General features: G+C 48.1%; 1 protein-coding gene across 3 annotated transcripts in view; it reads left to right on the top strand.

The window, feature by feature from the left end:
• PPM1H (protein phosphatase, Mg2+/Mn2+ dependent 1H) overlaps positions 1 to 15,365 on the top strand; it is a 253,998-nt gene that overhangs the window by 111,523 nt on the left and 127,110 nt on the right. For 2 of the 3 annotated variants that reach the window (XM_041754313.1, XM_041754316.1), the window contains exons 3-4: positions 6,658 to 6,717; positions 11,158 to 11,502. In XM_041754313.1, coding sequence (XP_041610247.1) covers positions 6,658 to 6,717; positions 11,158 to 11,502 — 405 coding nt within the window. The remainder of the gene's footprint in view (positions 1 to 6,657; positions 6,718 to 11,157; positions 11,503 to 15,365) is intronic. The other variant, XM_041754314.1, reaches the window with a different exon arrangement.

Below are 15,365 nucleotides of genomic sequence, written 5' to 3' on the forward strand. Positions count from 1 at the left end.
TTTTAATGAAAAATTTTTTTAAATAAAAATTTAATAAGGAAACTAAATTGCCATCTAAAAACAAAAACCAAACTACTAAATGTGCCCCACATCTTATTATTTCATAACGCAGAGGAATTGAAACAAAAAATTCTGCATTTCATATAGTCAGATCCTGAGGAGGAAGCAGTCCTCATTTTTATGCCTATGAAATTAAGCATTCTTTCCTACTGGAGAACAAAACATCTTAATAATTTATTTAAAAAGAGATATGGTAAAAAAAAAAAAAAAAAAAGTACACTGCAAGGGCGTTGATGCCAAGTGCACAGCAATAGGGATGGGCCCTAGGGATGACTTTAATGAAGTTACTCAAATTTCCTGCGTCTGCTTTGTCATTGCCTTACTTTTCTCCCCATTCTGTGTTACCCTGAGGATCAGAGCTGGAGATTTCAATCAAGCGCGGTGGATGAAATGCCTAAAACAGATCCTCCAGATTCTGAATTATCATCTTCATTGTGTGGTACCTTGAAAACTGGCCAGAAACTATGGAAATCAAGCGGTATAGTAGCTTAGAGTGGGGAGTCAGAAGACTGGCAACTGTCTCATTGCCTAATGGGAAATCAGTGGCTCTTTTTCTTTGGCAGTGAGGAAGGAGGGAGGCAAGAACATCCCGTGCTCATAGGAAGCCTTTTGTAAAAACAACCATGGAACTTAACTCAAAGTGAAATTTCCACCTTTGTGGTACTCTCTTTGTGTTATTGAAAACGAAATCCCCTCCCTAGATTTCTAAATTCCAGCACCATTTGGTGTATGGTAAGGGAAGATGAGTGTAAAATGAGCTGAATTACCTGTATCTTCAGGGAACACAACTAAGAGGACAACCACTTATTTCCATTCTTCTATGAGTAGCAATCTCCAAACCATGTGTATGAGTACGTACCCTCAACGTATTTGTTCATTTCATAATACACAATTCTATATGGCCATATTATTTATGTGTATTTAGTGATTGTAAAAATATATTAGTTTAAAAATAATTTGAAGGCAATAAAGATGAAAAGGAAACATTTTAAAATAATCACCACTGTCATGCGATTTTTATTATATGTCAGGCATTGTTCTAAATATTTTTCCCACAGTAAATCATTTTTTGTCTTGCCAACTGCAGAGACTTCATGTTCCCATCAGCTAATACCTCAAGGCAGAAGTCATCATTCACAGTAGCAGCTCCAGTTCCATATTTCAGCTGTCTCTTTTAGCATTTCTGCTACTTTTGATTAGAACGATTATTCCTGTTGTCAGGTATGACTAGATTGCCATTACTTGGAGTCGGATGTGCCCACTGTGATGTATTCTCATTTGCTCACGTGTGTTCTATCAGCAGTTTCAGTGCATGGATTTTTTAAACACCTGTTGTCCACGTTGTAAGGGATGATCTAGTTAAAAACTTAGTAGTGTGATGCACGAGACCACTTAGTCGGGGACACACGTTATGGAGCAAAGAGTTGCAATGTGCCAAAGCCAGCGGGTGCATCAGAACATCAGGGTTCCCTGCTTGACGTGGAGCCGGCTGGCTTACATACCACGTGAGGGCGCCAGTGTCAGTTCCTAAGAGAAACAACTAGCAAAGCTTCATTTCTTCTCCAGCTCTAGAAGAAACGTGGAAGAATTTATCATTTTCCTCTTACATGCTGATGGATCATTTTTTAACTCACCACCACCCCCAAGCTTTGTGTGCTCTCTGGTGGAGGATGGGGTGACCAAGGGGGCTTGCACACCCATAGAGCTCTGTGCAGTGAGAGAACAGAGAGGCCTGGCCTCTTGACACTGGCACAGATGTGTCAGGCCTCACTCCCTGGTCTTCTTTGTGTTTCCTGCCTCACATCCCAGCACTTATGTCAAGCTCCACAGGAAACATCTGAGGTTTTGTCTAGAATCTCCCTTTTTTTTTTTTTGGTCAGCACGCCATAAAAGGGGCTACCTCACTGCCTCCCAGATGGCTCACAAAGGCTCTTGCCTGTGGGTTCCCCAGAGTTGAGGTGCACATAATGTGGCTCCTTTTTTGACAGAGCGCAGCATAGGCTACTGATTTTTGATGCCCCTGATTAGCTGTGCTGTAATTATACCGGAAGCTGGATGGATACAAGCCGCTTGTATCAAGAATTATGTCAGGAGCTGGTTCAGGGGATAAATCTCTGTTTGGAGCAGTTTTATATTTGTTAAAAGGCCCAAGGGACCCTTCCCAGTCCAAAGCTCTTATTTAAGTTCTGGCATTAGAGATGATCATGGAAATGGGAAAAAGAAAATAAGCAAATATTATTAAAAATTAGGCTCTATGACTTTTGAAAAAGAAAGATGTAATATCGGGCCTACTTCAGAGAAATCCTGAAAGAGAAACTATGAACTTTAAGCTCCCAACCTGTCACCCTCTGAAATCTTCTTTTATCTGGCTGCAGATTAATTCCTGAAAAGGGGTGGCCGTGTGTGTATTGTAAGGTACACACAGGTCTGTCTGTCTGTCTTTCTCTTTATCTCTTTCTTTCAAATCAGAATGCAATAAGAAAACTGCTTCAGCATTATTCTTTTTGTAAGACATAAGTGATGGCTGCCAAACTGAAGTGTGCGGTAAGTCAGGAAAGGGTTCAATATTGCTTTTCCTAAAACAGAGTGCATGTTTAACTCCTGTTCATCTGGAGCAAAAACAAGGTAAACATTTGTTAAAATATAACAGTAATGTGAAATTCATTATGTCAAGAGCATGTTACTCCAGATTTGAGGGGGTTGATTTTTCAGGTGTAGAACTTTGCATCCTGGGCTGGTTGCCCCAGCAATGTTTTCTGATCCTACCAGAGATTAATGCAGGGCCAGTGTCAGAAGTTTTGTTAATCAGCTGGTGGCCCAAGATACGATGCATTCACTAATCAGCGACAAGGTGAAATAAGGCTGGAGTGCTAAAGGCTACAGGGTGACAGAAGCCAGGTAGGCAATGACACAGAGTTGTATGTATTGGGAAATTGGAAAGATCTCTTAACTTGGAATCTGAAGGACCAGGTTCAAATCCTGGTGTCACCACATAGCAGGAGTTACTTAACTGTGCCCTCGTTAAATCACGGGCAAAATGGGATGGTGATGCCCATTTTGTGGCGGTGTGGCGGAGAGTAAACCCGGTAGGTGATCAGTAGGTGTCCTTAGAACTTAGACGTCTCCTAGGGGAAGTGATTCAAGAAGAAGAGACATAAAGGGAGCTGGACAGTGGAGGAACGTGAGCACCCCGTCTGGCAGGGTCAAAAGTAGGGAGCTGCTGTGGATGGCTTGCTCTGCCTGCCTCCTCATCGTTCCCCCAGGCCATTTAACAGTGAGTGTGAGTAATTGCTCTCCTAGTTTTTTTGTTCTTTGGTATGCTGGACGCTGCTACCCAATTTATTATTTAAAAAATTAATATGTCTCATTAACCTTTTGAATGTGCACTGTTACGAATTTCAGCATATGTATAGATTAGTGTAATCCCACCAGTCAGGATACAACATTCCCGTCACTACAGACCCCTTCCTCATGGCGTCTCTTGATGGCCCCACTCTTCCCCTGTCCACCCACCCTGCCTCCTATAACCCACAATGGCCTGAACATTTAATACATGTTACCCGCTCCTGTGGCACCACACACGTCCCCTCTCTAGCACACCTGTTCACGTTCCGGACTCTTAGGCTCAAGAGTTGGGAACATGGTTTTTTTCTTCCTCTCTCCCACCTCCCCAGTACCCAGCATGAGCCTGGCACATAGCAGACTCTGAGACATGTGTTAAAAGAATGAATCGTTACTCTCTGTGTCCTAGTCTCATCTTGGTCTGTAAATAAGGAAACAGGTGAGAGGAGTTAGGAAAGGTGCCCAAGATCACGTCATAGTAAGTTCACGAACCCAGGTTGCTCTCAATTTGACGGCTGTGCTCTTCCTCTGCCAAGACCTATCATCACAGATAGGATTTGTGTTAACTCATTTGCAGGTGCATACATGAATTATCCAACTTTTCAAAGCACCATTGTATGTTGGTATATTTGCACCAGTGACAAAGTTAGCCTTGGACTGTTAGTATAAACCGCAAAACCCTGTGTATTTACCATATAAGCTCAGAATGCTGTTCTCTGAGCTGATACCAAACTAAGGAGGCATTCCTTCCTTCTAACGTGACTAACCACGTGGGGGGTGTGCGGTGGCTTCAGCTGTGGGAGGATGTATGTGGTGGGGTGGGCAGAGGATGTTGAAAGGAGCCACAGTCTTCACTTCCCTCTTTTGGGGCCTTGGCTTGAGCCAAGCAGGTGGAGAACACAGCTCTCCACGTTCCCACGTGCATGTCTAGCCTTTCAGGCACTGGTTCAAAGGATAGAGCGATAGCAGATTGTACAACCAATCCAGCAGCGCATGGGGGCTGAAGAAACTGTGTGGTTTCCAGCAGTTCAGTCCTCCAGAGAGAGGAATATGGTGCCTGTTGGCGTTTTTTGTTTTTTAATCTTCCTGGGAGGGCGGGGGCGGGGGGGAGTCTCCATAGTTTAGAAGAGAATAGTATGTGTCAAACTGGTCCTGTAGGGCCACAAGGCTCAGCTGGTCCCTTTGGTTTCCTTGAAGCAACTGTGAGGTTCCCAGAGCCCTGCATCCAGGCTGCCTAGGTCAGGAGCACTGACAAAGAGGGAGAGAGGGCATGGGGGAAGGAGTAGCAACTAGAGCATGCAGGACCCGTAAGCCACGTGAGCATCCAGGAGACCCAGGGCAGTAGGGAGTCCTTGAAGGTCCTCTTCTGTGCAGTGATGAAATAGATGTGTGTTTGCGATTAAATTGAAGATGTGAGACACTTTAAAAGCATCCTGTTTATACTCCTTGGGATCTTTCAGACCTCCCCCGACATGATTGTAGGCCCTTGATCCTGGTGTGACGTTCAGGAATTCGTTCTTTCCTCCAGGTTCTCAGATCCAACTTTATACATCAAACCAGACATTCCTACCTGATGGCATTTGATGGCATTGTTTTGAATAGAGAATGGGGTCCTTGGGTCTTTTTCGAAAGGAGTGTATGGCACATCCTGTTTGCTCATGCCACTTTCAGAAGTAGATTTGTATTCTTTGTTATGCTTTTGGTTCCATTTCTTTTTTTTAATGTTTTTTTTTAAAGATTTTATTTATTTATTCATGAGAGACACAGAGAGAGAGAGAGAGAAAGAGGCAGAGACACAGGCAGAGGGAGAAGCAGGCTCCATGCAGGGAGCTCGACGTGGGACTTGATCCCGGGACTCCAGGATCATACCCTGGGCTGCACGTGGTGCTAAACTACTGGGCCACCGGGGCTGCCCCTCTTGGTTCCGTTTCAAGCACCATACGGCCCATTCCAGCCTCATGCCCTTCTTTGAAATGTGTTGTGAGGTTGTTAGTCTCCTCTCTAGGCCCACGAATCCCATCCTGACCGAGGCCCTCTTCGCCTCAGGACACTTCTCTGCGAGCTTCTCAAATTCTAGTGCTTCCTTCTTGCAGCACAGTGTGCGATGCCATGGGATTGGCGCTTCTTAGCCTGACTGTCACCTTGTTCTTCTGTGCAGAGGCGTTTCAAACTCAAGACCCCAGAATCTCACTCCAAGCTGCCTTAGCCCTCGAGGTTGGTCTTCCTCAGGCCACCGTCCACAGGGGCCATATACAATCCCCTTTTCATCTGCACTGCCTATTAGTTGCCCACCCCTTTTCCAAAATATTCTTTCAGTTTACCACTGCCCAAGCAGGTGACCAGACACGCACAATTTGATGAGTGCTGCAGTAGGAGTGGGGGCCTCCAGGAGGAGGTGATATTTAAGACGAGGGCTAGGAGGTGAGGGGGTAGTAGTGCTCTGTGATGAGCTACAAGTGCCATCCATGGTTTAGTGAGTGGGATTTGGAGGGACGGGAAGTGAAGGGAGAGTCGGAGACTACTTCAGAGATTACAAACATAGCCCAGGCTATGAAGGAGGAGGAGGTTAGGCTGGTAAAGGAAATAGGGTCAGATTTTGTGTTTTAGAAAAAAATCACTCTGGTAACAACTCGGGTGGCCGAGAGGAGAAGCAGAGGTGAGTGGCACGTGGGCAGGAGAGCAACGTTCCCTCCTGGGCCGGCGCAAGGGTACTGAGCTCGGCAGGGGTGGGTGGCCCAGAGCATGGAGCCTGCTCCCAGCTCCCAGCTCCCGGCTGCATCCCTCAGTAGGTGCTAACCTCCAGCAGTTGGACTCTCTGGTCCTCCCTATAGGGTGCACGTCGTAGCCGTACCTCATAGGGTGGCTCTTCTCAGGATGGACTGTGGTGGGACCAACCGAGCTAATGTTTATAAAGCATTTTGGATACCGCCTGGCTCTGCAAGGCTTATTAAGTGACGGGAAGGGTGCCGTAGCTCCGTAACTCGATGTCTCTGTGACTTTATGGTCCCTTAGACCTTAAGAACTGAGTGGCCATCTAAAGCCTGAGGGAGGGCCCCCTTGGTGGTTGCAGTTTCCCCAATAACACATCACCCACCCCAAGTTCCCTGCCATAGGAGGACCCTCAAGATTCTGAAATCTCTTGATGAATTTGGTTTTACCTAGTTCAAAAGCTGTCAAAATGTGTTAGAAACAGTTGAAGTAATAGTCAAAGAGACTTATTAATCATTGAAACACCCCCCCGTCCTCTTTTCTAAGGTACCACTTCGGAAACAAGAAACAGTTTGGACACTGCTGTTCTGGTCAAGTCAGGGAGATGTAAGTGACTCACCCAAGGTCACACAGAGAGCTGATGGCAGATTTTTTTTAAAAGATTTATTTATTTATTTATTTATTTATTTATTTATTTATTTATTTATGAGAGAGAGAGGGCGGGGGGGGGGGGTGGGCAGAGACAGAAGCAGGCTCCATGCAGGGAGCCCAACGCGCGGGACTTCATCCTGGGACTCCAGGATCATGCCCTGGGTGGAAGGCAGGTGCTAAACTGCTGAGCCACCCAGGGATCCCCCCCGATGGCAGATTTGAGGCTGGAACTGCTTAGTGGCCCCATCCCTCCCTATTAGATCAGAGGCTCTCAATTTTGGCAGCTCTTGAGACTCCCCTGCAGAGCTTAAAATAGATCAGTGATAGGACCCCACCTTTAGAGATAGTGACTGATGGTGTGAGAGTAAAGCCCTGCATCAAACGGCGCTAGATTTATTCAGTCTTTAGTGACAAACTTTCTTTATGGAAAAACTTACACATTTGAGCTGTGAAAATTATTAATTGCATTTTTAAAATTAACTGTACCAGAGTTTCTAGCATAGCCATGCAAAGGTGTTCTCAAAAGCAAGGTGTTAATAAAAACCATTTCATTTCAAAAAAAAAAAAAAGGCAGGGTGTTGCCCCTCTGGGCTCTGCTTCACTAGTCCCCCACCCCCCTCCCGCCCCCAGGTTTTCTCTTGACTGCTTAAAAATTGCCCAGATATTTTATCAGGAGGTTGTTGCAGTGCCTTCAGAATGCTTTGCCTCGTTGAAGGAAATGGTTGGATTGCTCGTCAGAAAAATGTCAGAGTTGCTTTTTAAAAAAATGTAGTAGCATCGCATTGCAGTGAGGCTCCTTATTTCACGGGGTTTGATCTTCTTTGATTCAAATCATGGTTCTGGAAACAAGATACATTAGGTGTAACAGAATCTGTGCCCAGACACGGACACAGCCGCACAATTGCTCCTATTCCATCCCTCACTGGGCCCTGCCACAGCTTCCTTAAAGGTGTTTGCTGGGTTTCCATTTAAATCAACTGCAGAAGGACTGGGTGTGCAGGTTTTATTCAGGCAGCCTTGGGGCCTTTGGGGAATTGGATGTTGTAAGCAAGAAATCCTTTTCTGTTGCCCCTTTTCCCTAGTTGTAAGAATGTAATACGGCAACGCATGCTTCACTAATGGGGCAAGTAACCAGAGCTAGTGGTGAGTTTAAAAACCACGCTATCATTGCAAAGTAATGATGAACATAAACAATCCTGCAGGCTGTGTGGAATGACAGTGCATCATTTCCATTTGTGAGCAAGTCAGAGGAACTGCTAATCCCACTGTGCTTGGTTGCCTTGCATTGATAATAATAGGAAATGCTAAATTTCAGAGGTTGGTGAAAATAGAGATTCCAAGATTCAGTGAATTCGATCCACAGATGCCCTAAATTAAGAACATTTTCCAAGGGGTTCAGTTTTATTCCTGTTTGATAACCACTTGTACCTACTTCTAATTCTTTGTGTGTGTGCGTGCGCACGCTCTTGCATTCCTTATCTCACACTCCTCCTTCCCGCCACGCGTGCCCCAAGTCCCAGAATACTAGATAAACCGGCACGTCCTTTCATCGCCTTGTGCCCAGTCCTGTTACAGAGGCTAGCAACAGTGGCTTCTCAAAATGTTATGAGGCCCACGTGGCAGGGAGCCCCGAGGGCAGGCTGTTCAGGGCCTGTGCAGCACCCCAAGCAAGACAGCAGGGGCCCGGGCTCCTTCAGACTTCCCAACTCACTACACTGATCTATAGCTCTCAGCCCTTTTTGCAAGAGATTCATTACCTAGCGACTCCCTGGGTATAAATCACCATTTGAACCTCGTGAAACACCCCCGTAAGGAGCCCTCGCCCGCCATTTACTTAGTAGGCAACCGTGGCCCAGGGATGTCCCACTCCGGAGTGACCCACCCAAGGTCTAACACCTGCACCACCTCCCTGATCTGGGCCCACCAAGATCACTCCCATGATAGGCAGTGAAGACACCACTAGAACTCAACTCTTCTACCTTTGAAGTTCTTGTTCTTTCTACTGTCCTCTGAGTTCGAGTGCTTTTAGCTGTTCATAAGTGCTTGTTACTGTCTGAATTTGAATGTCTTTTTAGCGTGTTATTCAACACCTGGCAGACATCCTAACTTTTACTCTGTCCTAATCCCCACAGCATAGCCTGAGTGATCATTTAAAAACATAAATTAAGTTTGTCACCCCCACCTCAGTCAATAGCTTTTTGTTACTCTTAGGCTAAAGCCAAGATCCTTCATGTGTCCTGGAAGGATGGGGTACTCTGGCTCCCACATCCCTGCACAGCCTCATCTCTCCCCCCCACCCCACCCTTCCTGCATCACCCCTCTATTCAGTCATGTGGTTCAGTCTCCTCTAACACATCATGCACCTTTCTACCACAGGGCCTTGGCATCTGCTCTTTTTACTGCCTGGTGGTCTCTCTCTTCTCATTATCTTGTGAACTTCCAAACAGCTACTAGGTTGCCTGCATGTCCCCAGGTAAACTCCTCCAAGTGCCCCTCTGCAAGCTGGCCTTCTAGCACCAAGAACCTTTCCTTGTAGCCCTGACCAGAATTGTGATCTTATGTTTGTTTGTGTGATTATTTCATCAGTATATGTCTTCTCCACTGGATTAAGGTCAGGCCATATTGGGGATGCCTGGGTGGTTCAGCGGTTGACGTCTGCCTTCAGCCCAGGGTGTGATCCCAGAGTCTTGGGACCGAGTCCTGCATCAGGCTCCCTGCATGGAGCCTGCTTCTCCCTCTGCCTGTGTCTCTGCCTCTCTGTGTGTCTCTCATGAATAAATACATAAAATCCTAAAAAATCAGACCATATCTGTTATCTCTTCCAGCCAATTTTTTTATCCCCAGGATCCACTTTGCACCTGTCATATAGGGAATGCTCAGTATTTGTTCACTACAAATCAACTTTTTTTCTCAGCACATGGCACAGAATTGAATAAAAGTGAAATTTAAAGGGCACAAATGGAGTAATAGTGTAGGTCACCATAAGTATACAGTACTTTCCAGCATCATTCTAAGATAGAATAAAAGAATTTTATATAATGGCTTTTGCTAGCAAAGGATTCAGTATTTATTGCTGTGGGGTAGATATGCCAATAGTCAGAGGTGGGTGTTCTATGCACCCTACCTGTTTAACTACCTGTGCATCTTACCTATGTAATTAATTAATGCAATTAATTTAAGCTCACAAGAGCTTAATGTGTATTTCAAACATAGTTCTTAAAAACATTGATTTGAAACAGTCTAGAAATAATTCAGAGACTAAATCCATACTAGATGAGGGAACATGAGAATGCGGAACTTTAGGGTAGGAAGAGGAAACAAAGATGCTGAGTACCAGCTGGGAAAGTGAGGGAGGCAGGAAATAAGAGAAAAAGATTTGAATTGGCTGCATCTTAGACTGGGTGTCGAAGGAAAAACATGCTCTAAAAATACAGGATGTAGACCAAAGAGAGCGAAAGGGCTCTAAAGGGGGGAAATGGGCCTGCCGGTTTCCCCACGAAGAGCCTGCAGAAAGAGCCTAGCTTTCCCCAAGGACTCCAGGCCCCGCGTGCTCTGGGGCTGCAGGAGGGAAGTGACGAGTTGGACTGCAAAACTGGGCTCGGGAGGACTTAGCTGGTGGCCTGGGGCCCTACCTCACCCCTCCACACAGCGAATCCTGGTAGATCTCGCCACCGGGGAGCAGCTGGGCTTGCAGGGCAGCGTGGGCTCCTGGCCTGGGCTGAGAAGCACAGAGCACTGCACCCCTGGGCCGGTGCGGGCAGCAGGGTCACCTCCCCCGTACTGGTGCAGGCAGCAGGGTCACCTCCCCGGGCAGGTGCAGGCAGCAGGGTCACCTCCCCGGGCTGGTGCGGACAGCAGGGTCACCTCCCCGGGCTGGTGCAAACAACGGGGTCACCTCCCCGGGCTGGTGCGGACAGCAGGGACACCTCCCCGGGCTGGTGCGGACAGCAGGGTCATCTCCCCGGGCTGGTGCGGACAGCAGGGACACCTCCCCGGGCTGGTGCGGACAGCAGGGTCACCTCCCCCGGCTGGTGCGGACAGCAGGGACACCTCCCTGGGCTGGTGTGGACAGCAGGGTCACCTCCCCGGGCTGGTGCAGGCAGCAGGGTCACCTCCTTTGGCTGGTGTGGACAGTAGGGTCACCTCCCCGGGCTGGTGTGGGCAGCAGGGACACCTCCCCCAGGCTGGCGGGGACAGCAGGGTCACCTCCCCCGGGCTGGTGGGGACAGCAGGGACACAGCCTGAGCACCTGTGCCATGTTTGGACTCCACTGTTTGCCAGCCCGAGACCGGCCACCAAGTGGATGTGCTGAGCTCCCTGCCTCGCAGGGTGCATGGGACCCTGGGAAGTGACCAGCACAGTTCTCACTCCCTGTCGCCTCTCCCCCACCCCCAGGAATCGGAAGGCGTTTCCTGTCACTACTGGTCGCTGTTCGATGGTCATGCGGGCTCCGGGGCCGCCGTGGTGGCTTCCCGCCTGCTGCAGCAGCATGTCACCGAGCAGCTGCAGGACATCGTGGAGATCCTCAAGAACTCTGCCGTCCTGCCACCCACCTGCCTGGGCGAGGAGCCCGAGGGCACCCCGGCTCACAGCCGTGCCCTGACCCGCGCTGCCTCACTCCGCGGAGGGGTGGGCGCCCCCGGCTCCCCCGGCACCCCCCCCACGCGCTTCTTCACCGAGAAGAAGATCCCGCACGAGAGCCTGGTCATCGGGGCCCTGGAGAGCGCCTTCAAGGAGATGGTAGGTGGGGGGGGACCCAGGGGTGGGAGGCCCACCCACCCACCCAGGCCAGACCCGGCTCCCCCGCACTTGGGTGGCTGCGCTTGGCCTTCTCCCCTTGACAGCAGGCCTTCCAGCCTCAGCACAGGTTGGCCCAGAGTCCCCGGCCTGGGGCACTGGCAAAAGTTAAAAAGATAAAAGTGGGGGCGGGGGGCAGCCTTGAGGTACCAGGCCGTTTACACGTAGGCAGTCGTGCTTCCCCGTCTGCGGACTCTGATGCCAGCTGGTAGGCTGCCACTGCATCGAAAGGCGAGTGTCCTTGCCATCTGCACATGTGTATGCATTCCAGGTGTTTGGGGGGAACAGAGCTTTGACCAAAGGGCCCAGAAGTACCTTTCCTGCACAAATCTGCTCTGAGAACAGCTCTTACCACAATTGGCCATGTGGTTCTTAATGCTTGTTACGGGGTGGGGGTGGGTACCTGCCATAGGAGAATTGAGGGGCAGTACCCGAAATCACTTGCTTTACTGGGGAGCAGGGATTTGTGGATTTGTGTGTACATCGAGATTTGGACGTGTCTGGTCAAAGAACTGAGCCTCGCCCCCTCTCAGCCCCCGCCCGAGAACACGCATGTAATCAACAGCGCGCAGCTGCTCTCACCGCGTGCCGTGTCACGCGGCCTGGCGAGGGCCACCCCCGTACTACCCACTTCCCTCTCCGAGCTCCCTCTCTGCTGAGGCAATTATTTTGGGTCGAGAGATCTTTTCCTTCCTGAGCACCAGCCTGCGCCCAAGTCATCGAGCAGGAGATATTTAAAGGTGTCACAAGGATGTGAGTAAAGCAAGCGTGCTGTATTGTTCTTAAAACCTGGGGATGCAGAAGTGGTGACGAGCTGTTGTTAAAGGATCGAGTGGCTCAGAGCGGCCAGGAGCACCTCGGAGCACCTCCCCAGAGTGCAGTGTACACGGTGACCGCTCCGGGATTAGGTTGTGTGCCCAGGGGATGGGAAGAGTGAATACTGTGGCTCGGCACCCCACACCGTCTGATTAGCTTACGAGGCCAAATAGGTCATGTATTCGCACCTCATATTTGCACCGTGCCCTCACCTTCACCCATCCCTTCTTGGGTCACCATGTGTCTCTCCTTGTCACGTAGGTATTTACCCTTTGACGAGCCGGTGGTTTACAAGGCACCTGTCTCAGGAGTGTCTGGTAGCCTTCAGTCCCAGGAAGAGCACCAGGAGGCTAGAGAAGAGCATTTAGGAAAAAAAGGAATCAAGGCAGTAAAGTTGACTCCTACTCAGGCTTCGTATAAAATCTCATTCTCCAGCTGTCCTAGAAGCTCTGAGGGGAGTGTTTCTCCACACCGATGTTCAGAATGCTAAATATTTAATTGAGGTAAAAACGTGGCAGCAGGCTATTCTCCTAATGGGAGAAAAAAAATCAGCTTTCACAGCAGGAGTGAGAAACAAAGGAAATTTTGGGTTTTTCGTTTCCTTCTGTGATTGCTTCTGCCCTGGGACATCTTTTACTTGGCCCTGCTGTATTCTCCGTTCTGTCCACTAGAGGCCAATGTCACCCTGAGGCAGGCAGGCCTCCACCGTGGTCCCGGCTGTCCCCGCCCCTTAATGGCTGGGGCTCCCAACAACCACTATACTTGAAATGGAGGCTCATTCAGAAAAATACTTAGTAAGGGGCCTCATTCCTGTCTTTCAAATTTTCCCAGCTTTTAACAAGTCAGTTCATTACCTGGCATTTTTACTTTGGAAACTTAGCCAGCAAAAAGATCATTTCACTTTCCCGTGTTTTTCGTTCAGTCGATGAATATTTGATCAGAACTAGCTCTACGCCAGGTCTAATTGGGCAAAGAACATTGAGCAAACTAGGCAAAGACGAGTATTAAATGAGTAAAATACAAGCAGAATGGGCATTGAGTGGAGAAATGCAGGATGAGGTAGGAGCCCGATAAAGACACGAAGCCAGGGTTCCCTTGGGGAACTGATGCTGGAGGAGATTATTTAGGAAGAAAGGAATCAAGGTAGTAAAATTGACTCCTACTCAGGCTTCGTATAAAATCTCATTCCCTAGCTGTCAGAGAAGCTCTGATGGGAATAAGTGTTTCTAGACATCAGTGTTCAGAATGCTAAATTTTTAATTCAGGTAAAAATGAGACAATAAAAATTAAAAATTGTGGTAAAAATGAAGCAGACAAAACACAGGAGGCCATTTCCACGGACAGCTATATCAGAGAACCCAGATGGGCCTGAGGCAACAAGCTGATGTCGAGGGTAGGAATGATGGATGTATGTTGAATTGGAGAGGTGTTCTGGAACCGGCCTGTGGACGACCTGGTGTGACATATTATGAAATTTTGGCTTTAAGCCATATCTAGTCTCCAGTTCATCCCAGCCTGCAGCTTCCTCTTCACACTTCAGTTTTTCCCAGATTGTCTGGCTAGCCACCAGCACTCCAGAGGCCTACGTGGACTTTACACCGTGGGCCTAGCCTTATTAAATGAGAAGGTTCATCGTTCTTTGGTCCACGCGGTGCATGGTAGGGTGGCCCTGCCTTCTGCTCTGCTAGAGACTGAGCCAGTTGATGCCTGTTGGCCCAGAATAATTATTAATACGCTGTCCCCTTTTACTCTCGTAAATGTCCCTATTTGGATAATGTCTTATGCTTACCCTAGTTACAGAGAGATGCTCTTTTTTTCTTTGCTTCATCAGAGACTTCGGGAGAAATCTACTCAGTGTCATAGAAATGTGCCTGCCTTAGACATTGAGTTACGGAGGGTGGGCTTTAGAACCCACAGCACAGAAATCATACAGTGCACCTTCAACTTAATGGTCTGGAAGGCCACTGCCAACTCGTATAAGATACTTTTTCTCTGGACACCTAGTGGCTCAGTTGGTTAAGCATCTGCCTTCGGCTCAGGTCATAATCCCAGGGTCCTAGGATCGGGCCCCCACATCAGCCCCACATCGGGCTCCCTGCTCAGCGGGGAGCCTGCTTCTCCCTGTCCTCCCCACTTGTGTTTTTTCTCACTATCTCTGTCTCTCTCTGTCAAATAAATAAATATATAAAATCTTAAAAAAAAAACTTTTTATTTCCCCTTGCATTATTATATTTTTGAGAGTCAGTGCTTGGAAGCAAACTTTGGGGGTTTTTTGAAATGCCCACCCTACAGCTGATTTCCTTGTTGGCCCAGTCTTGCCGGTTTCTCCTCTGGCCTTTCAGAGTGGGGCATGTTTGGAATTTCCTTAGTATTCCTGAAGTTTTTCCTCACAGGAGCCAGCCACTTTCTGGCTTTCCTGTTTCTAGGTGTTATTTAAGTATTGCAGGTTTGGGGCTTATTCTGATCCTCTCTAGTAGAAAAAATTCGGTGGTAAATGAGATTCCATTATTTCGGCTTTGCGGCTTTCTTACTTTCTCTCACACTTTTCATGCCTAAAAATTCCCCAAGCCCAGCACCTAAAACTGAAATTTGTCTCACTGATGACATCTTGGCAGCCACCCTCCCTGAGATGCAGAAGTAGCTTACGGTAGCCTTAAAGGCGAAGCTTGCCTTTCCCTTGGGCTTTTGCTTTACGTACAGCAGCTTAGCATCCTCAGAATCACAGGTCTTGGGTCTCTCTCTCTCTCCCCCACAGTGTCCTCCATCACTAGTATTTATTGAGCCTCTGTTTTATGGCTAGCATTCTCCTAGGCACCATGGGGTCTAGAAATAAAGGGTTGGATTTTATGTCGGGGCGGGGGGACATTTGGAGTCACACTTTGTATGCATATTGAGTATCTCCTTTATTTTGATATTCTAAGTCACGTTAAGTGGGGTAGAGAGAGATGCAGGTAGCTATCTGAAAGGGAGCAGTGGTTAAAACGACGGAG

The sequence above is a fragment of the Vulpes lagopus genome, chromosome 5, assembly GCF_018345385.1.
Source record: "Vulpes lagopus strain Blue_001 chromosome 5, ASM1834538v1, whole genome shotgun sequence".
NCBI classification, from domain to species: domain Eukaryota; kingdom Metazoa; phylum Chordata; class Mammalia; order Carnivora; family Canidae; genus Vulpes; species Vulpes lagopus.